The sequence below is a fragment of the Sarcophilus harrisii genome, chromosome 3, assembly GCF_902635505.1.
Source record: "Sarcophilus harrisii chromosome 3, mSarHar1.11, whole genome shotgun sequence".
NCBI lineage: Eukaryota > Metazoa > Chordata > Mammalia > Dasyuromorphia > Dasyuridae > Sarcophilus > Sarcophilus harrisii.
This window is the reverse complement of record NC_045428.1, coordinates 572,520,098-572,543,732: the sequence shown is the minus strand read 5'-3', so window position 1 is coordinate 572,543,732 and position 23,635 is coordinate 572,520,098. Positions and strand designations below refer to the sequence as shown.

The window sequence follows — 23,635 nt, the reverse complement described above, 5'->3', positions numbered from 1 at the left end:
AAGGGCTGGGGAGAGAGCTCCAAAGGGATTCAGGAAGAGCATAAAAAGCCTTGTGGTCTTTCACAAAAGTCACCGAGCTTCATTGGTAGAAATTATATCAATAAAATCTGAGTGAGTCATCTGGCACGATACTCTTTACTGAGGGGGAGACTGGCAACGGTCTCTGCCCTCAAGGAGTTTGCAGCGAAGAGCTATGGGACAAAGGTGGGGGGTTGTGGGGGGAACCACCCCACCCCTGGCAGGTCAGGGGAGGGTCTCAGAGCCTCCTTAAGCTGCACAAGGAGGAAAGGCTGCCGAGTGAACCCCTCACCCTGGTGGAATGAAGGCCGCCTCCTCACCTCAAAGCAATCCCCAAAGTCGATGTGTAAGATCTTCCCACTGAGCCTGTCCAGCATCAGGTTGGATGGGTGTCTATTCCAAGGAGGAGAAACCAGAGACACAAGTCATTATGGCTGCCCAGAGGGATCAATCACCCCTCAGGGTCGACCAAGGCCCTATACAAGTGTCTCTGGGCAAGCCGGAAGCTGCGCTGGCACCATGAGGCTCCGGTCCGATCGAGAGGCCGTGGGGATGAACCCCGAGCAGCTGAGCGGCCCTTCTCCCAGTGCTCCTCAGGGCCTGGCACAGAGCCGCCGCACACCCAGAACTGGGAGAGCAGGGCTCTGCCCCCTGGTCCATGCACGCGCATTTGTGGGGAGGGGCCACTGATTTCAAGATCAGGTTATTTTGATAGCTCAGGAGGCGGCAAAGGGGATGATACAGAGACAGGACACATCAGTGTGTGCAGGAGACACAAGACTAGAACTCAGGGTGGCAGAAGTCATGCTTGCAGGGCTGAATATCTAGTTCTGAGCATTTTCAGATTCCCTCTGTCACTGACAGAGTGGATAATTTTACAGGACAAAAGGATAGAAAAATTCTGGTTTGGTCGGTTCTCATTCTACTTCTCAAAGAACAGAGGAGAGATTTAAAAATGTATTTTTGAATGAGTTACATCAACCTATTACTCTGAGAGGCAGCAAGAAGGTGTGCGAGGCTTAAGAGTCAGAAAGTCCTGAGCTCTAGTCCTGCCATTTATTACACTGCCTCCCTAAGTCACCCAGACAGGTCACTTAGCCCCTCCGAGCCTTTCCCATCCTAATAAAGTCATTCGAGGGGAAGGGGTTTGCATTTATCTTCTCTTAAGCTGATTTCACAGCTTATCACAGCTAATGCTAGAGCTGGCCAAGACCCCATAGATAGGACGGCAGCACTTAGAGCTGGACCAGGGGCCATGAAGCCCAACAGGTAGTTGAGACACAGCAGCTGTGGGAATTCCTGAGGAAGGGCTGCCTAATCAGAGCCTTCTTTACAGTTTTCTGCAGTCTAGCAGTCCAGAAGCTGCCAGTGTGGGTACTGATGGCTTTGGAGAATGAATGAACCCAAGAGTAGGGGTCCTTAGAACATCTCACACTGAGGTCAGTTGGGAAACCAGGGAGATTAGCCTCAGGAGACTTGGGAGGCTTGAGAGGGAAGGTAAAGTGCAACTTGAGAATACTCTTTTCAGCAAAGGGAAGGCTCATCCTGTAGAAAAGGGACCAGACTTGTCCTTCTTAAGCTTGGGGACAGTACCAGGAGCAATGAATGGACAGAACCTGGAAAGAAGCAGATTTAGGCTAGTTCTTGGGGCAAAAATCCTAGAGCTGCCCCAGATGGGATGAGGCCTCCTTGGAGGCCTTTTCTGGCAAAGGCAGGCTGGCTACTGCTTGGGTTGGTTGTAGGGTCAGGAGTTCTTGGTCATGTGTGGGCCTGACAATGTGGCCTCTGAGACTCTTTCCTGCGGTTCTGTGAGAGGTCAGAATGTCTAAGTAACATGTCTTGAGTCTTACAGTGAGGAAAAGAGCAAAGACAGGCTCCCAAATGAGGTTTCTGATTCCAAACGCAGTGCTCTTCCCTTGATCCCATGTTGATTTTTGTAAACTAGGGAATCTTTTAAGCAGCAAATAATAATGAAACTGAAATACCCAACTCCTTTCATCAGAAGTCCTGAACAGATTCATTCTCAGACTTTGAGAATTAAAAGCAATATTGTTCCCTACACAAAAAGGCCAAGTTGAGGGCCTGCTACAGCTCTGGGAAACAAAGTCTTACTGAATCTTCTCTGACATGAGGGCACACCAGCACAAGACTTTACTACATGGGTGGCAAGTAGCAGATTTTCTGATCCCAAATCCAGCCCAAGTTTATCAGAAAGCATAAGAGGATACATGGCAGAAAACGTCAAATGGAAATACTTATTCATTAACCAGCCACAAAATCTAATCAAGAAGCCAAAAAAGTAATAGTTAGATGGTTAAAACTGCAAAGGAGAAAAGATGAATGGAAGGAGAAAGGAGAGTCACTTACCTGTCTCCCAGGCCCAAAATGTACCCAACCATTGACATGACAGCTAAAGAGCGGGTATAGTTGGTTCTTCGGTCAAACCACACCTAGAACAGAGCACACACAGAGTGCATGACCCAGACTGGCCTCAGGCAGGCTGCCCATCCCCAGGGCAGCGCCAAGAGAGACAAAGCCCGAGCCTGTGAATGCCCTCCTCGTGCAAGTGACTCTGTGGGGGAGGGAGCACAGAGGGCGTGGCGTGCGGTACCTCGGAGCTGGGGCTCTTCAGCCAGAGCAGTTTGGCCAGGTCGTCCCCGGCAGTGTTGTTGACTGCGTGCTCAAACACTTCCACCTTCTGCATCAGAGTCAAGTGGTCATAGTCCGGAGCCATCTGAAACGAGACAGCCGTGCTTGCTGAAGCCCCAGATGACAGGACAGTGACACGGAGCCCGGACGCGGGCTTCGCAGGGGCTCCTCTAACCCTGTAACCGTGCTCCACATCCTGTCTGGGGGAATCTGGGGGTCAGCTGTCAGCAGCGGTGCTGACATCCTTGGGAGGGGGCTGTTGCCCTATCTCCTCCAGCTTGCTGGGCTGCAAGCCCATGAGGGCAAGGACCGCGCCTTTTAAAAACCCTCTGCCTTCCGGACTGAGAGATGATGTGACGGAGTGGCTGGGCGGCTGGGCAGCTCTGGGTAAGTCACCTAAGCTCTCTGGGACATCATTGGGGGGAGGGGGAATCTGGTCTGTTTGAGAGAGGTTCTCACAAGGGATTCCCTCCATTTCTGAAATTGCGGGTCAGGTCCAAAAAAACCGTCTCCAGTGTCTCACATATAATAACGGGCCCGTTTCTAAGTTTAGGTTTAAAATATCCTTTGGGCACTTATGCAAAAATGAAGTTCTTCTAGAGCCTCAGAGGGAGTAGGAGGCACTACCTGGAGTGCATTGATGCTCAGCACGGAAGGGACGCCCTCCGCTCCCTCCCAGCCAGGGGCCCCCAGGCTGTGCAGGCCCCGGGCCGGGCCCCCAGGAGCGGGATCTGCTCTCCTCCCCCTCCTTCCCGCCCTCAAGGCTCTGGGCTTGGGGGAGGGGCGGGGGTGCCAGCACAGCCATTGGTGCCTTACCCGTAGCATGATCCGATGCTCGATGTTGAGAAGGATCTTCTTCTTCTCCCGGTAGTCCCGGATGAGGGCGTGCAGCGTGTCGCAGTGGGGGACCCAGCCGATCAGGCCCGAGTTGGTGGATAAGGGAATGACGGCGTATCTCTGGATGCTGGAGGGAGGAGCCCAGGACCCCGTGAGGGGCCTCTCCCCACGCCCCCTCACACCAGCTCCTCCCCAGGGGGCGGCACCAACCCGAGAGGCCCCTCCCTCCCACCGGGCGGGCCTCAAAGCCAGCAAGGAGCGGTCATGGAACCCGGGCTCTGGGGCCTCCTTCCGGCCAGAGGTCTCACCCACAGTCCCCGAGCCCAAACCGGATTAAAGCCTCAAAAGGAAGTGACTGAGAAGTCAGCGCGGCCCCCAGACCCCGGGGCAGGGTTTCTCGGCGCCAGCTCTCGGCCTCCTGCGCTCTCAGAGGAGCCTCAGCTTCGGTCCTTGGCGGCCCCTGGGGGTGGCCCCCCTCCCCCTTCTCCCCCTCCCCCTCCGGGTACCTGAGGTTTTTCCGAAGGGAGGTGGGGTCATTGGCCAGCAGGGTGTTGACGAGGCCGAAGAGCTGCATGACTCTTTCATCCTGCCTTAGGTCCTCGTGGCCCTTCAGCAGGAACACGAACTCGTGCCCGTTGCTGCCTGTAAGCAGAGGGGGAGAGGGTTCCGGCACCTGCGCCTGGGGTACACTGCCCACCACCCCAGATGCCGGCCCTCGGATGATGGTCTGGAATGAGCATTTATTAGAAACATTATTAGAGATGTTAAAGACAAAGAGACCCCATGGTCAGAGAGCAGCCCCCGGACCACCCGAAGCGATCGCGTTTGGGCCGCAGCATGAGGGCACTACGGGCCAGTCGGCCAGGAGTGAGGTGGGGAACTAGGCCAGCCTCCCGAGCCCAGGCAGGATCGCCCCGCTCTCAGATACCACCGCCCCGCATTTTTCCTCTCTTTTTTCTGGATGGATCTGTGGTTTCATTGATATGGGAAGCTCCAGGGGGCAGCTATTGGCAGGGTGGGCAGAGCGCCAAGCCTGGAGTCAGGAGGACTGTCTCAGATCCTGAGCAGGTCACCCGCGTGCCTCAATTTGCTCATCTGGGACAGGAGCTGGAGAAGGAAATGGCGGAGCACCCCAGGATCTTTGTTGAGAAGACCCCAGAGAGCATCTTGCACCAGATTGAAAAACGGCACCCCAAAACTCCAGGGTCAGGGAGTAGCTACGTGTCTGGCGCCCGGGGTCACAGCCAGGCACGGGGTGGAAGCGCCCTCCCCAGGGGTCGCCCAGCCTCTACTCCCTCCCGAGTGAAGGTCAGAGTCTGGCTGTGGAACCAAGCCCCCAGTGTCACCTGGTAACACAACTTCCCCCCAAAAAGCTCTGGCTGCATCCCAGGAGCACCTCCCATGGCTCCTTTCCTAGGCCTCTTGGTCCTGGAGCCCGCCCTGCTCCCTTGGCTGGGGATAACTGTCCTCCCCAGACCTCGCATAGCGCTCAGCACACAGCAGATGCCTTTGGGAGGGCTGAGGCCTCCTTTCCCTTGCCCACATGCGCCTGATACCATCAGACCCCACCCAGGGCTCAGGGTCCAGCCCTGCTCCTGTGTTGCTAGGACTGCCCATCGTCACGGAGCTGGGCTGCTGAGCTTGGGGGGTTGGAGGACTCAGGACCCAAGATCGATAGAGTCAGAAATAGAGAGAAGTAGTCAAGGAGGCTGCCCTGACGCCCACTTTGCTCACTCTCTGACACTGCCAGTGGGGACCTGGCACCCAGTCCCCGTGGATGCTGCCTGAGGTACCCCCAGGTCCCCATACTTGGAGGCATGAGCTGGCAGCCTTCGGGAGCGGCTCTGGCGGAAGCTCTGGCCAAGTCGGGGAGAGCCCCTCCGGCCCCGTCGGCATCAGCCTCTCCAGCTCGGCAAGCCCCAGCAGGGCGGCTCTACTGCCCTGGGAGCCGTGGAGGGCGCACAAGCAGGTCCACAAAGGGCGGCACATGACCCGCCAAGGGGGGCTCTTACCCATTAACGTCAGCTTCCTGGGCCTCTGCTTGGATGTAATGACCTGGAGAGAGGGCGCTATAGACTGAATCCGGATGACCGGCTGGTTGGGGTCGTAGGTGCCTGGCACCGCCAGTTCCAGGTCCCGGCACATCAGGAGCTTGGGGGAGACGTACTGCAGCTCCAGGGAAGTGAGCTGGGAAGAAGCACCAAGACGTCACTTTGGCCGCCCGAGGGGAGGCCGGTGTGGCTGTGGGTGTTTCCCGACCCCCAGTTCTGAGGGCTGCCCAGACTCGTCATGGACATGAGCTGAGCACAGGGCCTGGCACACGGTACACGCTTCTTAGCTGCCTTTTCGACCTTTCGGATGCCCCAGGGTGTTTCAGGGCCCGCAGAGATGGTGCAGGGACAGGGATGTGGCCCCTGGGGGCTCTGGAGGTCCCTACCTGAGGCAGTTGCTTGGAGATCCGTCGGAACACGTGATAATAGAGGTCCCACGCCTGGGTCAGGTCCTTGACATTCCCTGACTTCATGTACTTCCGACACCATTCTTGGGCCTCCATTAAATCTCGGCCATACGCCTAGGAAGAAAGAAGGGAAAAAAGCCGATTTCAGGTGGGAGTACTTTCTAAGGCATCTCCCGGCCAGAGTTCCAGAAATGGGGAAGCAGTTCTGCTCTGGAGTGTAAGAAGGCCGGCTTAATGAGAGGTCTAGCCTTGGAGACAGGACCCAGCGTCGAATCCAGGTGAGACAGCCTGGGGAGGGGGGGTCTCAGTCCCTCTCTGTCACCAAAGACGGTGCTCCCTTTCTTTGCTCAGTCATCCTCCCAACAGGGACACCCTGCAGGGGCTCTGAAGAGCAGGCAGAAAACATCTGTTCACTGCTGGGCATCCACAGTTTTTCACATGCTGGCTTCTCTCTATCCTTCCAAGCCAATCACCCATCACCATCCTCACCTCCCAAAGAGATGGGCCACACTGGGCTTGGGCTCCCTCGACTTGCTGGCTTCTGTCCAGGACAGCCCTCTGCTGGCTGTACCCAGCTCTCTTCCAAGTTCAACTCAAGGGCACCCCAAACCCCCTGGTGGTGAGCTGCCCCATCCTCACCACTCCGCTCTTGTGGCCTACTCTGTGGATGTTTCCTATCCCCTGGATCTGCTAAAATAATGATATAGTTTTTGTTGTTAATAAATGACACTGATAGTTTTTCTTATTTTGAACCAGACCACTCCTAGTAGGAATACAACACTGTCACAATTAATAAACTTCCAGATACATTTCTATAGTCTTCTTACAAGGACTTCATTTACATTTGGGGGGCATTAATATCCATCACTGAGGTTGCCCACACTTCTATGCTTTCTCTCATCCTGGCTTGGCTATCAGGACCATATTTATCTCATAAAATGAGTTTGGTAGAGAGTGTTCGAATAACTACTACTCTAAATGTCTTTTAGAAGGGCAGCCAGGTGGCGCAATGGATAGAGCACCAGCCCTAAAGTCAGGAGAACCTGAGTTCAAATCTGGTCTCAGACACTTAACACTTTCTAGTTGTGTGACCCTGGGCAGGTCACTTAATCCCAAATGCTTCAGCAAAAAAAAAAAAAAAAAATCAACCAACCAAACAAATAATAAATGTCTGGTACAATTCACTAGTCAATTCAGTTGGCCTATTTCCCCCCCTTTTTTGTCAAGTCTTCCATAGCTTCAATTCCCTTTTCTAAGATGATGATTGTTTTTGTGATTTCTATTTGTGATTTCTTAGTTGGGACAGTTTCTATTTTTGCAGAGATACTGAATTCTCAGTTTTACTGGCCTAAAGTACCTTCTGATAATGTTCTCTATTTATTCTCTGTTTGTGATAGTTTCATCTTGTTAATTTTTTTTATCTTCCTTTCTTTTTTTCCTAGAGATCACAATAATTTATATGATTGCTCAGCTTCGTGATTTACTGATATGCCTTATTTTCAGTCTTAATATTATGGGGCCCTGAACTTACATGCATTACCTACTTTGTGGGATGATTGTGACGATGGCCTTGGGAAAAGTATAAATATTAGAGAAATGTGAACTATTATGAGGGCTGTCAAGAGAGCCTGGGGAACTCCTTCCTAGCTAAGGCACTGATGAATTCTGACCAAGACTGCTGATGAGGCAAGAATTACCGAAACACTGCTGGACACACATATGTGCCCTCAATATGCTCTGTAAGAGCCCCTGCTGGCAGAGTCTGGGGAGGGTGAAGACCCAAAGCTGGAAAGGACTGCCTAAGCCCTCACTGAAGATGAGGGGCAGAGACCTGCTCTATGTGGCTCACCAGGATTTCAAGACAGGTCCCATGGGATTCCTAGGACTCCCATGGGTTGGGTCCAAGTGCAGAGTTCTTTTAGCTGTCTGCCTTCAACAGGAAAAGTGCCCATATGCTTTCTTATGGCTCAGCAACCCTTGTCTGAGAGCATCTGAGGCAATGGAGGCTGGGGAGGAGATCCCATGAATCCCTACCTGATTAAAGGAGGTTTCCTTCAGAGTCTGGGGACCCCGCTCCATCATTGCATGCAGGGGTTCAAGCACCTCGAACATCCCTTTCACGTTCCTCTCCCCGAAGTACAAACGAGAAGCTTCCTCCAGACCCTCGTGCCACATCTCGTGCCACAGGATGGCCACACGGATCAGCTCTTCGCTCACCTGGACCCCGGGCAGGGAGAAGGAGTCAGAACAAGGAGAAGTCAGCCCGGTCCCTCCCTGGTGGCAGTGAAGAGATCCTCTCCCTGGCCACCAGAGGGCCCTGGGAGGACTGGCCGGGGAGGGCGCCCAGACTCACCATCATGGCCTGCTGGACCAGGGTGTTGCTGTGCTCACACATGTTCTTCAGGATCTTGTTGGCTGCATTGTGGCGGGCCGTGGTAGTGGACTTGGAGGCCACAGTTAGGGGGTAAATCAGAGCCTGAAACAAAGGGAGTGTGTGGCTCAGGTGAAGCAGGCTCCGAGCCGCCCGGGAGTGTTTCCAGCCAGGACGGACACTAGACGTCCGGGGAGAGTCAGGGCGAGCATCTCCCCCAAGCACCCCGAGCCCTGCCCCCGGGAGGCCTCTCAGGGTAGCAGACGAACTCGGCCTACCTGGGGATGGTAGCGACCGATGTCTGTGAGCAGCTGATGAATAAGGCGTCCCACCAAGGGCCGCGGAGTGTCGATTCTTGCAATGAGCTGTGGGATGACCTGGGTTCAAGAGGAGACACAGACTTTTGTTACCTCCTCCGGGTGGACAATGGCTGGCTGGGATGTCCCAAGTTCTGAGGGAGGCTGTGCCCGTCAGGCCAGAAGCCAGGAGCCGGAGGACCCGACATGCCGGATGGTGTGACGTCCCGTCCGAGCCTGACTCGGCTGGGGGAGGACGAGGACGGAGCAGGGGACACTGGTGCCGGGAGTGACCCCCCTACAAAGCCAAGGGTGCCGAGACTGTTCCCCCTGCTCCCAACAACTTCCTGGGAAGGCACGGCCCCAACTCAGCACCAGTCCCATGAAGGAAGACTTTCTGCGAGCTGCCTGGGCAGCTGGGCTCTCAGGGTGACACGCTCCCAGAGAAGACTGCAGGGGAGAGAGCAATCAGTCTACCTGCAACCACGTATCAATCTGGATTGCCTTCACCCCTTCCACAAGAGCTTCATTTACGTCTGGCCAGTGTCCGTAGTCAAACCACAAGGTGAGGACTCTGGAGAAAGAGAGTGAGGAAATGGTGAGCTCTTCTTGGGCCTCCCTAGCCCGTCCTGGCACGGATACCAAGGGGAGCCTAAGGATCCATGGCACTGGTTCTCAGGCGCTGTCAGACTGCTGGGCTGCTCAAGAAAGGCAATAGGCTCTCTGCCAACCACTGCCCAAACGGGAACTCCATGGCAAATGCAGGGCAAGGACGGGTGCTGCGCCTGATTAAACTCCAGGATCGCCCCAGAGGCCCAGCAGGCTCCTCCCTTAGATCCGAGGATTTGTGAGAGATGAGCCCAGGGACAGAGCAGCCTGCAGACCTTCCTGCCTGAGGGTTGCCTTCCTGAGAACCGTGGATCCCTGGAAGAGGGACAGGAACCTCCCAGGCTGGAGAGAACAGGGGCCCGGCCTGCTACAGTCAGAGATCCCAGAGAAGAGGTGGAGGCCATCCCAATCATCGGCAGCCCTGCACTAATGTCCTCCTGCTATCCAGGCTCTCAACAGCCCAGAGGCCCAGAGGGCCCTCTCTGCTCCTCTGCCTGGGATGTCTGGGTGTTCTCCAAGGCCCCTCTCCTCTTCTGCATTAGGACGCACAGATAACCAAATCCTGTGTCCACACGCATCTCAGAGGGAGGCTGCCCGTAGGAGCCTGTGAGATGTTGAATGCGATGCTCTGTGGCTGCTATCTCTGGGAAAGCCAGTGCTTCCCATTCTCAACCCCCATCACTGGGTACCTGAGGGTGTCCTGAAGGTTGTTGCCCCGGGACAGAGAGATGGAGCGGAAGAAGCCCTGCACTGCAGGCACTGTGTACATCAGGAGCGTCTTGGACAGATCCTGCAGGAACACATGGGGGTGAGCGATGTGTCAGGGTGAAAGAAATCCCCCCACCGGGACGCTGGAAAAGATTCAGGACACGCTGCCCTCGGGGCCCACTGAGGTGGTCCGACATGAGATCAGGGAAGGCTGGGGAGCGGTGCTGTGAGTCATGCTGGACCACATTCTGAGAGCGGAACAGGCCGCTCCCACCCACATATGCAGGTGCAATCGGACAATACGCTCATTCACTCAGGAGGGGGCTGGACTCAGCCAGGGGCCCCTGCTGTGCAGCAGCCACATACCACGGCCGGGGCCCAGACCTCGAACGCCCAGCTTGTTCTGGGACCCCTCTCTGCACAGGCCAGGGGAGGAGGCTGTCTTTTCCCCTCCCCCCCACTCACCTCACTGACCTTTTTCTGCACAGGTAAGGGCATAGGCCATCCTTCCCCCCTCCCTCCCCACTTTCCCCATACCCACTCACCTCACTGACCTTTTTCTGCACAGGTGAGGGCATGGGGCTGTTCTCCCTCCCCCCCCCAACTTTCCCCTATACCCACTCACCTCACTGACCTTTTTCTGCACAGGTGAGGGCATGAGGCTGTCCTCCCCCCCATCCCTCCCAATTTTCCCCCATCCCCACACACCTCGGTGACCTTTTTCTGCACAGGTGAGGGCACAGGGCTGTTGTCGGCGCTCTCTGCCTCACTCTCGCTGTTGCTGCCCTCTGTGTGGGCACTTGTGACACTGGCCCCACTGGCATGACGGAGCTTTTTCTTCTCGTCTCGGGCCTGATTCTGGTGCTTGTAGTGCAGCACGGCTTCAAAGTTCATGACCGCCCAGGCGTGCCAGGCCTGTGGTGAGGAGGGATCGGACATGGGCATGGAGCCGTGACTCTCTGGGACTCTGGGAGGCAATGCTGGTTTTCTAGGGCCAAGGAGGTCCCAGAACCAAGGGGCATCTTCTGTGATTAGTGCCCATTCCAGCACCCCTTCTGCAGCGCCCTGCAGGGGTCGGCCAGCTCCTGCTTCTGGTGCTCTGACTCTGGGCTTTCCTGCAGTTCCCCTCCCTGCTTGGAGGTTGGCCCTGTGAGGAACTCCACCAGCCTGCCGTTCTGTACATGGCTGCTCTGGGGCTGCGAGTGCCAGGCAGGCAGAACTCCCCTGAATGAAGAGTGACAGACAGCCCCTCCACAAGAGGAAGGTTACGAGGAGGCTGAAGGGCCGTAGTCCACCTCAGGGATTGGGGGGAGCATTTGGGGATATGAATCTGGAGACGACAAGCTTCAGCAGCTGGCAGAGAACTGGGCCTCAGAGCCCTGGGGGACAGTGGCAAAGAGGCTAATTTAGAGCCCTTTGAGCTCTCTAAAAGCAGGATGGGCTGTCTTGAGAGGGGCTGGGCTTCTCTTCCTGGCAGGTGGTCCCCAAAAGCTGACTATAGTATATTAGAATGGGGAGTTCTCTGGAATACGATCTGGAGTAGTGGGCCACCAAAGAAGGCTGCAGACTCTGAATTCTGATTTCCAAGTCTTTGTACTTCCAGGTTAAATGGCACAGTATCTAGGCTTTCTGTGATTGTGACTGTGTTCCCTATAAGGTAGGGCTGCAAATTAAACAGATGCCCCCAGATTCCCAGAGTCCAACAGAACCATCTTCCCCTCCCCCCGACTTTGGACAGTATGGAATGCCCTGGCTCTTTTGACTGCCATGTTGCTTGCTGGCCCCCTAAGAATTCTTGATTTTTTTCCACATGAACCACTTTTGGCCAGAAGTAGATTCTGAGATTCAAAACAATCTACTTTATGATGGAACTGAGCAACTTTTATTCCCCCCCTTGTCGAAAATATTTTAGACTTGCTCATGTTTTCCCTGATTGACTCCAGGATGGTCACCCTAATTCAATCTTTCTTTCACCATTCCATTTATTATGTCCCATCTGGTCCCACCATCATTTCATTGGGCAGTATTTCCCATGTCTGAAATAAAATATTGTATCTCTTTCCACGTGTTGGAACTGTTTTCTAATGCCCAAGGCCTAGATATGCTGGGCTTCTCCTCCCCCCATCTGTCCTGGTGCTCTGTCTGTCTTGCACCTCTAGAACATGTGACTGAGTACTTCAGTCACATGGGCCCATTCCATGCTCAAGTTTTACTGTGTGAGTGTAGGAATTGTTGAACAAACAGCTAATGAACAGAACTTTTCTGATAATGAAAATGTGCTTCTCTGTTACTCACACGATGCTATGGATGGGGATGGTGTGGGCCATGGGGCAGTGCCCGTGCCGGAATCTCAAGAGAACTGCCAGCAAAGCCCACCCCAGATCTCCGTTTGCTCCCTGAGGCTCTCTTACTCTTAGTGATGGTGGAGCTGCTGATTTGTACGGGTGGTGGGACTTTTGTTCCCAGGGGTGGCCCGGACCCAGCATCCTGGATCTAGAAGGCTGGCTGCTAGTTCAATCCTAGGGACTGCAGTCACTCTTAAGGTCACACAAACATGTCAGAAGCGGGACTTGAACCCTGATCTTCTGACTTCAGAGTTAGGGACTATCCCAAGTGTCCCGTGCAGCCTCACAGAAAAAGGCGACACTATCTGTGCAGTCTGGCACGTCAGAGCCGGGCCAGACTCTGGCCTGTTTCATTTGCCCACTGCTGTTCATCTTGCTCTTCTCTCTGTATTCCCAGAGTCACTCTTTCTTAGGTGGCACAGTGTAACCTCTCAGCCCCAGTTAGGGGCATCCATCTTATTTCCAAGTGCTTTTCTAAATATTCAGGGGTACATGAGGCCTTTCTTTCGGTCACTGATCTCCTCATGCTATCTACCCAGTAACAGAATCTTGGGGGCAAAGGTTATGGGCATCTTACTTGCAAAATTCCAAACTGCTTTCCAGAAAACCTGGATTCACTCACAGCTCTAGCCACAAAGCACGAGTGTGTCTATCTTTCCCCAATGCATCCAGCACTGACTACTCCCACTTTCTGTCATCCTGATCCAAGGGCTGGGTATGAAGGGAGCTATAGGGTTATTCTGATTTGCATTTCTCCTATTATTAAGGATTTTCATAGATTTTAGACCTAGAACAGATCTCAGAGACCATCTGTTTCAACCCTGCATTTTACATGAGGGAGCATGGGCCCTACTAGTCCTGCTAAGCAAATGTGGACCTTGATTCTAAATCCCCCAGGCTGGGCTGCCCCATGCAAAAGCATTAATGGAGAGCTGAACCCAGGTTTCTCATTGTTCCCTCAGCACCACATCATCTCAACAGAGCTGACTGGGCCCCTGAGAGGCTGGTGACCTGCCTTAGGTCACCTAGCAGGATATAGTGGAGGTAGGACATGGAGCAGGTCATCCTAGCTTGTTTCCACCTCCTCCTCCCGTGTGAAGGATAATGCACTTAGTGCATTTCATTAGCATTTCTCTACCACTTTAGAAGCCTACAAAGTGCTCCTCAGGTCTGTTCCTGGCCTCACACCTGCCCATGATGAGACAGCCTTGCCTAAAGGTTCCTAAAGGAGAAACTGGTGTTTTGCCAGGAACCAGTTCTTCATCATTGAATAACATCTTTCATATGTTTCCTGAATCTTGCTATTTTTTTTGAGACATTTCCTATGACCTAACAGGATGCTTTTTGGAATCTTCCAACACAAACAGAGAACGTTAACCTCTAGGGCTTAAGCACAAGGTAGCCATGAAAAAAATCTAAGATTACGGGGAGAGAAGAGTTGGCTTCCAGGAAGCTGAGCTCCTTAGGGTTCCCTCTGGATCCCATGAGGAGAAGACAGCCAAAAATGATTGCTCCCTTCCTCTCCCTGCTGCCACCCACATATAACTGAGTTCAGGGAAACCTGGGAAGCAAGCTGAGCCCAAGAAGACCGATCATCTCTTGTGAGATGAATTTCGGTCAGAAATTCTGACGGAAATGTGAATGCCGCAGTGCCCTGTGGTCGGGAGTGTCCTTTGCCAGCGCTACAAATGGCCACTGGAGGTGGGTGAAGATGATGGGCCCTCACAGGCTCCATACAAAGGCATGTCTGAGGCCTGCCAGTCCACAGGCTCCCACCCCCTGGGGCCTGCGCTCCTCGTGGGTTACCTTGTACCAGCTGCGGTCGTGCTCCGTGGAAGCACTGTAGTACTGCAAGACCTTGGGGATGGTGCTCTCGTTGATGCCTTGGAGATTCAGCTGCCATTCACCCAGCTTCAAGAAGCACCTAGCCGGGAAGGCATTCGGTCAGGATAAGGGCCCAGGCTTGGGGATGGGTCAGGTTCTTTCTCTAAAGGGCTGAGGTCCCTCTGGCCATGAATAAACCCCCAGGGTCACCTCTCACTTCCTTGAGGAGGAAACAAACTGAGAAGTCCTGGACTTGCCAGAGGCTGTCCAACTGGAGACGGGCCTAGAGCTAGAACCTCTGGGTTCTGAGAGGCCGGGCTGGAGTTCCCTGGAGCTGCCGGGATGTCCAGAAGCTTGGGGTGGGGAGGGGCTTCAGGTGAATGATCCCTTCCCTCTCCTTCACTACCTCTGACAGCACAAGTTGCCAAGGACAAAAGCTTTCCCAGCTGGGTCTTTGAGGAAGCACGGAGGGAGTCCCCTCTTTCCCCCTTCGCTCCTCCCTTGCTCCCAGCCCCAGGGCAGAAGGCGGGCCAGATGGGAGCCAAAGGGCAGGTTTCCTACTTCATTTTACAGAGAGAGAGGTGGGGTGAATTTGGCCAAGGCCACAGGGAGGAAGAGGCAGGGCTGTGCTGGGGACCCTTGAGCGGAGGGGGTGGTGAGCATGGACAGGGGATCAGGCTCTAGCAACAGGCCCGCTGTGGCCTGTGCCTGGGTCAAGCGAGGGAGCAGCAACACACCGGGCCATGAGCTTGTGGAGCTCGTGCTTGCGCTGCTGGTCCTCGGCAGCGATGGCGTGCTGCGCCTGTTGCTGGGCAGTCTGCACAAAGTGCTGCATGTGCTGGAAGGCATCAATCTGGAACAGAGCAGAGTGTTGGGGCAGCGGCCACATAGAGTCCGTGACCCCCTGTCCTCCCCTCGCCCCTCCTCAGTCTGCACTGGGGCTGAGTCGAGTGGCCAGCTCCGACGGAGCCCCGGAGCCCAGCTCTGCCCAGTCCAGGAGGGCGCACTGGAAGGCGGGCCAGATGGAAAAGGCGGGGGGGAAGGGGGGAGGGCTGCTGGAGGCCCCAGCCTCCTCCCCAAGACTGGACAGCCAAGCAGAGTCAGGCCCAATGGGGCGGAGGGGGAGGAATGGAGCCCCAGGGAGATGGGATATGAACCAGGGTTGGCGTGGGCGCAGGGGTGTGTTTGGAGGGGCCTCCTGTGGAGAAGCAGAACTGAGGCAGGGGCAGAAGGCCTGGAGGAGGCTGGCCAAGCCTCCCACCCCCCGACAGGTAAAGGGTTAAACTACCCATGACAATGTATGTCAAAGTGCTCATGACGGATGGTGTCTGCTCCATTCTGAGGGATCTCCAGGGGCTAAGGATGAACAGAATGTGCAAGGGTGGAACTCACAAAAGGGAGGGACTGTGATCCAAATTTACCCATGTGGAGAATGGGCAGGGGTGGTGCTAACAGCTATGTGCAAAAAGGGGAACCTTTCTAATAGCCACTCAGGCTTCCTCCCTCAGAGAAGAGGAGGGAGATAACAAAATCTCAATCATGAGAGCCATCACCATCATTAAGAGACCACACTAATTTTTTTTTAAATAAAAAATGGACCCCGGAGAAGCTTTTAAGGAGCCAGAAATAACCTGTGGCTTTTTTGGAGGGATGAGGGGATGGGAAAGACAAGTTCGATTACTTTCCAAAATGAGTTAATTAATTAATTCTTATCACGAAACAGGGTTTTAACCTAGATCCAGCACAGTGTGGCAGGCAACTCAGCAGGCCAAGAATCCACATATGGGAAAGGAGCCAAAACCTACATGTTGACAAGACACTTATCTTTAAGAGTCAGAGTCCATCACGTAGCAGAAGTAAGAACTGCATTTATATTCCAGGCCAGTACAGGACAAGGGAGTCTCTCTTTAAAGAGAACAGCTTTGGGAGAGCTTAAAGCCAAGGGTCTGTTGGTATGTCACATGTGTGTGGGTCAGGAAAAGGTCCCTGACACTAGCTATATTTCCAGCTGAGAAGACCCTCCTGCCTTCCATAAACCTGCCATGGTATCTAATGAAAGAGATGGCTGAAGATCCCCTGGCAGGGGCAGGAAGATCAGCTCTCCTCCTGCCTTACAGTACAGAGGTTAGCCACTATAAGCCTCAGGATCTGTTCTCATGGGATTCTTGAAGGGGCCAAGGTTACTTGACCTTTTGAGAACTAAAGTAAAGGTCAGGTACAGTGAATACTTGGGAGATAAGACAACACTTTCTGCCAAGGAATGACAAATGCTTCATTGAAGACTTCCTCTTTCCAAGGTTCCTGTGGAGCAGGATTGGGGGTGGGAGAGATGAGCCAGCTGGAGAAGCTTACACTTAGGAACGAACTAATGAGCAGAGTCATTTCTCCTCATCTTCTTGGCAAAGATGATACTGCTCAGGTCAGACTAAACAGTGTGTGTAGCACGGGTGGGAATAAAGAGCAAAGGGTAGCTCTGAAGAACTGGATTCATTAGGGGCATGGTACTGCCGCCTCTTAGCCCAAGTCTCAATTTCTTCAACTACAGGATAGGAGTAATAACTCAGACCCAGCTGTTCACAGGGTGGTTAAAAGGATCAAGTAAGACCATGTATGTCAGAGTACTTTGAAAATTGTGTGGAGGTATACAGACAGAACTAATCATAGACTCCCGGCTACATGGAGCTAGCAGGTACGATTCCTGTGATGGTTCCCAAAACAGGCCAATGTGGCCTTTCTAGGCCCAAGCAGCAGGAGTTTTAAACAGGTTTGATTTTTAATCTGGGTGGTTTAAACTTTTCTTGGGGGCAAGCCCAGAATTTAGGCTCACCTTCACGAGCTACGCTATTTGGTGGTGATCGCATTCCTAAAAGATTACCCAGAAATCCCATGGTTAAATCTGGGCAGGAAATCAGTCTGCCTTCCTATCTACATTGGCCAAAATAGGTCCTTCTGTTTTTTCCATTGGACTGGAGGGAGATCAGACTATGCATCACAAATCTGTGGGCTGGCAAACTCAGTAGAAGGGAGGGGAAAAAACACCAGCCCCTCTCCATCGGCAATCTCAACAAAGTCCTCATTTTTGGAAGAAAGAACCTTGGGTCATTGGTAGATGAAAATCTCGGGAAAAGACCAAGGGACTGGGGTCCAGAGTAGTGGCCAACCACCATAAAGATGCATCTCCACCCAAACTGTCCAGCAGTGACATCCAGAAGTACCTTCTCCCCCACTGAAGAAGAAAAGGGTCTGCAATAAAACGTGATCCTATCCCCCTGCACCACTGCTGATGGCCATCTCTTCTCTGCCATGTGGTAATCACAGTGGAGAAGGGAGGGGGTGGGGGTAATACCCCGTTCCTCTCTTCTTGAATGAGAAAACAGCCAAAGCAGGGGCCAGTTTTGGCCAGTCTGTCTGAATTACTCATTATTCAGGCTCTAGGGGAAAGACTGGTCTCAAACGGGGTCATTTATTCTTTGTTAACATGATCATGGTCTAGTGCGATTTAAAAAAACAAACCAGGGGCAGCCCCATTTCCAAAGAGTTTCTCATTAAAAGGAAGAGGAGGAATGTGGGCCTGGCTCCCAGAGAGACTTTCCCCCTGGTCCTGGCATCAGTACACCCTGGGTGGTGTTACTTATGAATTCCAGTTTGATGACAGAAAAAAGGAGAACAGTAAAATCCTGGACAAACCAAACTGGTCTTGGAAAGGTCTCCAGGAGACAGCTTCAGAACCTGTATCTTTCAGAGAGGACAATGTGAACATTCAGCCCCTTCACTTGTTCAGAAAAGGCAAGAAATGGACTGGCTTTCTCTGGGACTCAAGGCACCTTGGATGTGCAAGCAGTCTCACTCAGTGATGATACCCAGAAAGCCCATGGAAAGGGAACCAACTCTTTAGACACGTACACTCACTTTAACTTCCCTTCTGAAATCTGTGCCAAGAACCTAGCACTTACTTACCCTTCTTTAAAAAGGGAGGTGAGAGGGAAATGTTAAAAGGGCTGAGAGTGGGAGCCAACTCTGTGATCCCTGACCCATGCAGTGGAGAGCAGACCCAGACCATGAAATTACAGACTGATCACAATGGACCAGGTAGAGAGTCCTTGAGAAAGAAAGGCAAAGGAGGATACAGACCTTTCGTGCACTCTTCCACATGTGCTTCATGTAGGCATAAGTCACCTGAGGATGGACAGTCGGCAGTGGATGGTCTAGTTGTCGAGAAGGGTCAACTCCCAGGAGCAATACTAAAGTTTTATGAGCAAGTGCCTTAAAAATAAGATGAAGAGAATAGTTTATAAACAGGTTTGGAATAAGAGCATCTTCCTCCTGATCCTCCTGACACCAATCTTGGTGGGAAGCAGCTAAGTAGATGGGACTCACCAATCTTCCACTCTTGCCACATAAACTTGCATATTTAAGCCAAGTTCTCATATCTTCATGGGGGTTGACAACGAGAGACCGCACCATGAGGATTCTCTGCCAATCTTCAACAATCCGCTGGCAGCCCTAAGGGATGGCAGATTTAGAAGTATGAATGAGCTTCTTCCTAGGGTCTCACATCAATATTCTACTCTACCCCTCTTTCTCAATCCCCAAATAACAAAGAAAATCCTTTATTAAATAGAATTCTTTAGTCGTTTCAGTCATAGCACTTATTATTCCCCTCTAGTGTATCATAGAAAAATGACTATATATTGCTAAAATACGCACACATACCCACCCATTCACACACGACTTAAATTTAACAGAAGATAAAAGTGCCACATTCGTGTATATGTACCAACTATTTTTCAATTTTAAAGGAGAAAAACAATCAGTCCTATTAAGGAGGCTAAATTCTCATCATCAATTAGATCACACAATCGACCAGCATTTATTAAAGATCTACTAAGATGTGCCCGATTCTGTGTTAGTTACTGGAGATAGTAAGATAAGTAAAAGGAATGTGACATAATTCCACTTCCCAGGGAGCTCACGTTCCCTCAGGGGGAAAACAAGCATGTATGTAAAGAATAAATACATGGATACAAATACAAACAAATAAGATTAGTTAAATACAAGATAGTTAGGTGGGGAGGGCCTTTAAGAGTTGGGAGTAAGGCGGGGGGTGGGGGGTGGGGTGGGGTGTGTGAAACAGTAAAAGCTTCATGTAGAAGGGGAGGCTTGAGCTGCTTCTTAAAGACAGAGAGGAATTCTATCTCATAGATGGAGGGAGGTCATTCTAGTCAAGAGGGATGCAACAGCAAAAGCATGGGGACAGGAGAGTTGGGGGTCATAGGAGAGGAATAGAGAGGCCGCCAGACTGGCCAGATCCCAGAACAAGGGAGCAAGATGACTGGGGCCAGCTTGTAAAGGGCTTTAAAAGCCAAAGAGAAGTTTTCTACTTTAGTATTGGGGCAAAAGGGAGCCACAGAGGTGAGTAGGAGAATCACATGGTCACATCTTTGGTTAAGGGAAAATCATTCTGGTATCAAAATTTAGGAAGAATCAGAGGCAGGAAGGTCATTTGGGAGGGTGCTGCCATAATCTAGGTGAAAGGTGATAAGAGTCTGAACTGAGAGAATAGATATGGGGGGAAGAAAGAAAGAGAAGAAGCATTTTTTTAAGTGCCTGCTATGTGCTGGGTGCTGTGCTAATTTATAAATATTTTTCATTTGTAAATTTTCATTTTATTTATATATAATATTAAAAATTTCATTTATAAATATTATTTCATTTTATCCTCACAACATTCCTGTAAGAAGAAAGTTCCTCAGCTGAGGAAGAGAGAGAGAAAACTTGAGAGGGAAAGGGGAAGTTTGGAATAATATCTATAAGGAATGAGATCAATTAGGGAGGAATAAAAAGGACTCTAGGTACAGCGAAGCCCTTGTTCAAGTGGGATAAAATGAATGCTGTGAGTGGAGAAGGTGGAGTGTGGGACTATTTCAGGCTAAGGTTTGTCACGAGATGAGTGGAGACAAGACAAAATCATAAAGCAAACAACAGCAGAGGGGGTAGAATGGAGTCAAAATGGCTAATAATAAAGGTAAAGACTGGGATGGGCAGAAAGCCCAGTCTCTGGATCATGACTTTGAAGTTGGAAGGGGAAGCTACTAAGTCCAATCTGTTCATTTCATAGATGAGAAAATGAAGTCATGAGATATTTGTGACTTTGCCAGGGTCACACAGCAAGTCAAAATTTAAAGCAGGATTGAAACTCAAGTCACACCCTATCCAGGGGCTCTGCCCTCTCCTGGTGGGGACAGGATAGTCGATGACCCAATGACTCCCGTCTGTCCCCATTGCTGAAGAGTAACAATGTGACTCTGGGACTGGACATACCCCTTCCTTTCTAGGGTCACAATGTTCTCCTCTGGAGAATGACATTACAAGGACCTGATGGTCTTCAGAACCGATTCCAGTTCTAGAATTCCATGAATTCATCAACTTTTGACTTTAAGGACCAGAGCCCTCACTGGCAGCTTCCTGGCCAGAAAAGCTCTTTTCTATTTCCAGAACATCTCATCAACCAAAGTCACATTTTCACACCATATGTCATGCTTTATTTTGGGGCCTGGGTCACAGTGTCCTTCCAACCCAGGAAGCACAAAAGCAACAATGGCTTATAAAGTAAGAAAGACAGAAAGTACAAAGAGTGATTTTGTTGTTGTTATTGAATCCCACTTTTTGTCAGTTTCTCCCAGATGCTAAAATAATTTGGCCCCTTCTAATGATGGCTTAGGGAAATCATGTTGGATTCAGCCTACTGGAGAAAGGCATGAGCTCCACCCAGGACTGGCCAAGGCTTTAACTTCTGAATTTGTATTGGGACAAAATTTTGCTTATTATACCATGAGGAAAATCATCAGGTTTCTGATTTGGACACTGCAGTACCCCAATCATCAGTGGCACTTAAAAGTGAGGGTGCATGTAAGTCAGAAAGAAAATATTTGCTTCATGAACCTTTTTCCAGTGCTTAAAAACTTTCCACCAAAACATTCAGCAGGCATTTCATAATTACTAATAAAACACTATAAAAATGTAAAAGAACTGTATGTGCTTTTTTTCAGGACCATAAACAGCTGTATTCATAGATGTCTCCTTGCCCAGGGTTGCCCTCCCTTTCCAGTGGAATGTGCTGGGAAGCCTGATTGGAGTCAGAAAGCTCCATCCAGCTCTCTGCATGGCCCAGAAAGCGTGGAGCCGCCTCTGGTCAGCAGTCAGCAGCCACACTGGGAATGAGAAGCAGGAGAGAACTCCGGGGTAGGGATGGGTGCTTGGGACTGACAAAACCAGGGCCCCCTCGGGTCCCAGAGAGGCTCAGGAGGTAGATGTTCTGTTTTTGTACGCTCACTTGCTGCCTGCCTTTAGCCAAGCAATGGCAAGGTTTTTGGTTATCAAGGGACCTGCCTTGAAATGTATAAATGAGGGAATTCAAGGAACTTAACTTGTGCTCATTCACATGGTCAAAAGTGATACAATGAACTAAAAGAAAAGTCCCTTCCAAGTAAAGAAGTCCCTTCTCAGCAAAAGTGAGAAATGGCGTGATGGTGGCCTGGGGACATTTTCAGTTGAAATGGTGGCTCAGATTTGGAACTATGTTCAAAAAGTTATCAAACTGTGCATACCCTTTGACCCAGGAGTGTTTCTACTGGGTTTATATCCCAAAGAGATTTTAAAGAAGGGAAATGGACCCACATGTGCAAAAATGTTTGTAGCAGGTCTCTTTGTAGTGGCAAGAAACTGGAAACTGAGTGGATGCCCATCAGCTGGGGAATGGCTAAATAAATTATGGTATATGAATGTTATGGAATATTATTTTCTGTAAGAAACGACCAGCAGGATGATTTCAGGAACTGATACTAAGTGAAACAAGCAGAACCAGGAGATCTTTGTACACGGCAACAAGATTATACGATGATCAATTCTGATGGGTGTGCTTCTCTTCAACAATGAAAAGATTCAAACCAATTTCAATTGTTCAATGATGGAGAGAGCCATCTATACCCAGAGAGAGGACTGTGGGAACTGAGTGTCGATCGCAACATAGCATTTTCATGCTTTCTGTTGAGGTTTGCTTGCCTTTTGTTTTCTTTCTCAGGTTTTTTTTTTCTTTCTAGATCTAATTTTTCTTGTGCAGATAACTGTATAAATATGTGTATGTATGTATGTATGTATGTATGTATATATATATATATATATATATATATATATATATATATATTGGATTTAACATGTATTTTAATATATTTAATACGTATTAGACTACCTGCCATCTAGGGGAGGGGATAGGGGAAAGGAAGCAAAAATTTGGAACAGAAAGTTTTGCAAGGGTCAATGTTGAAAAATTACCCGTGCATATGTTTTGTAAATAAAAAGCTTTAATAATTAAAAAGGAAAGAAAGAAAGAAATGGCTGCTCAATGGAGATAGGGAAAAGCATAAAGGTAGCCAGCTCACCTGGCTATCCCATGGGAGACACCTATCCCATGGGAGGAGGGGGGGTGGGGAAAGAGAGAGAGAGAGAGAGAATGAGTGTGTGTCCTAGGTTCAGGCCTTCCTGCCATGCTTAGCTTCTCCTCTGATAACTGGTCCACAAGTGCCAGAGAAAGAAAATTGGATTTTGGGTGCACAGGAGTGTTACAAGAAGAGGTTACAGAGAGGCTAAATCCTCTGTCCTTAAAGGGCCTCTGAGGAGTGTTCCTTTGAATCCAGTACAGGACACCTGTCTTCACTAAGCTCTGTATTTCCTCCCAGCCCTTGGCCAAGTGTTCCACACAAGCCACATGCATAATTGATATTTATGGCTTTAAATATAAGTTAATCACTCTGTTGCTATGGCAAAGTCAGGCCTTCAGTGAGAATACAAAAGTGGCCAGAGGAGGTCCCCCTCCAGTGGACAAGCCCATACCCTTCTCACAGGCTTCCTTACCTGCAGCCTCTCCCACCAGATCTGGCGGATGATCTCGCGCCGTTCGGGGACAAGTTTATACTGGATAACTTCCTCCAGCTCCGAGAGCATATGACAGGAAACCATTGCCTGAAGGAAGCAAACCACATTCCATCCTAATCACAGCATGAAGGATCCAGAAGAGAAGATTATCTTAAACCAGCCCTTCTGAGGAAGGGTTATCTGCTGACCAGACTAGGCAGAGGCACGTTTCCAAGGGTCTGTAAACCCAAACAGCTCAAATAGATCAGGAAAAGAACCCTGGCTCCAGGCTCTCACACTTACCCCATAGGCTCGGCTGTAGCTTTCTCCCGCCATGGCCGTTAGCTCAGCATCCAGCAGGTCCCTGGCTTTGTCGATGCACTAGAAGAAAGGGAGAAATGAACTCGCTGAAATTGGGCCCTGGACTTGGGTGCTTAGGTCATGACTGGTACTCCAGGGCTCCCCAATGAGGTGTAGATACTCCTCCCTTCTCCCTGCCATTCTATCATGGGGAAATGGCAGACAAAGGGGAGAATTCTCCTAAGAGGTAAAGAAACCTCTTTTTAGCTCCGAATGCCTTGAAAAACAAGTCAGCTCTCTATCAAAGAAG

General features: G+C 51.0%; 1 protein-coding gene across 2 annotated transcripts in view; it reads right to left on the bottom strand.

Moving 5' to 3' along the window:
• MTOR (mechanistic target of rapamycin kinase) overlaps nt 1–23,635 on the bottom strand; it is a 105,494-nt gene that overhangs the window by 11,141 nt on the left and 70,718 nt on the right. For both annotated transcript variants that reach the window (XM_031962867.1, XM_031962868.1), the window contains exons 33-51: nt 23,329–23,406; nt 23,026–23,133; nt 18,493–18,618; nt 18,247–18,378; nt 14,853–14,968; nt 14,098–14,215; nt 10,655–10,861; nt 9,928–10,028; nt 9,107–9,203; nt 8,612–8,710; nt 8,316–8,438; nt 7,997–8,179; nt 5,942–6,076; nt 5,517–5,691; nt 4,011–4,146; nt 3,484–3,631; nt 2,630–2,752; nt 2,386–2,468; nt 339–411 (exon numbers count right to left, since the gene is read on the bottom strand). In XM_031962867.1, coding sequence (XP_031818727.1) covers nt 339–411; nt 2,386–2,468; nt 2,630–2,752; nt 3,484–3,631; nt 4,011–4,146; nt 5,517–5,691; nt 5,942–6,076; nt 7,997–8,179; nt 8,316–8,438; nt 8,612–8,710; nt 9,107–9,203; nt 9,928–10,028; nt 10,655–10,861; nt 14,098–14,215; nt 14,853–14,968; nt 18,247–18,378; nt 18,493–18,618; nt 23,026–23,133; nt 23,329–23,406 — 2,361 coding nt within the window. The remainder of the gene's footprint in view (nt 1–338; nt 412–2,385; nt 2,469–2,629; nt 2,753–3,483; nt 3,632–4,010; nt 4,147–5,516; nt 5,692–5,941; nt 6,077–7,996; nt 8,180–8,315; nt 8,439–8,611; nt 8,711–9,106; nt 9,204–9,927; nt 10,029–10,654; nt 10,862–14,097; nt 14,216–14,852; nt 14,969–18,246; nt 18,379–18,492; nt 18,619–23,025; nt 23,134–23,328; nt 23,407–23,635) is intronic.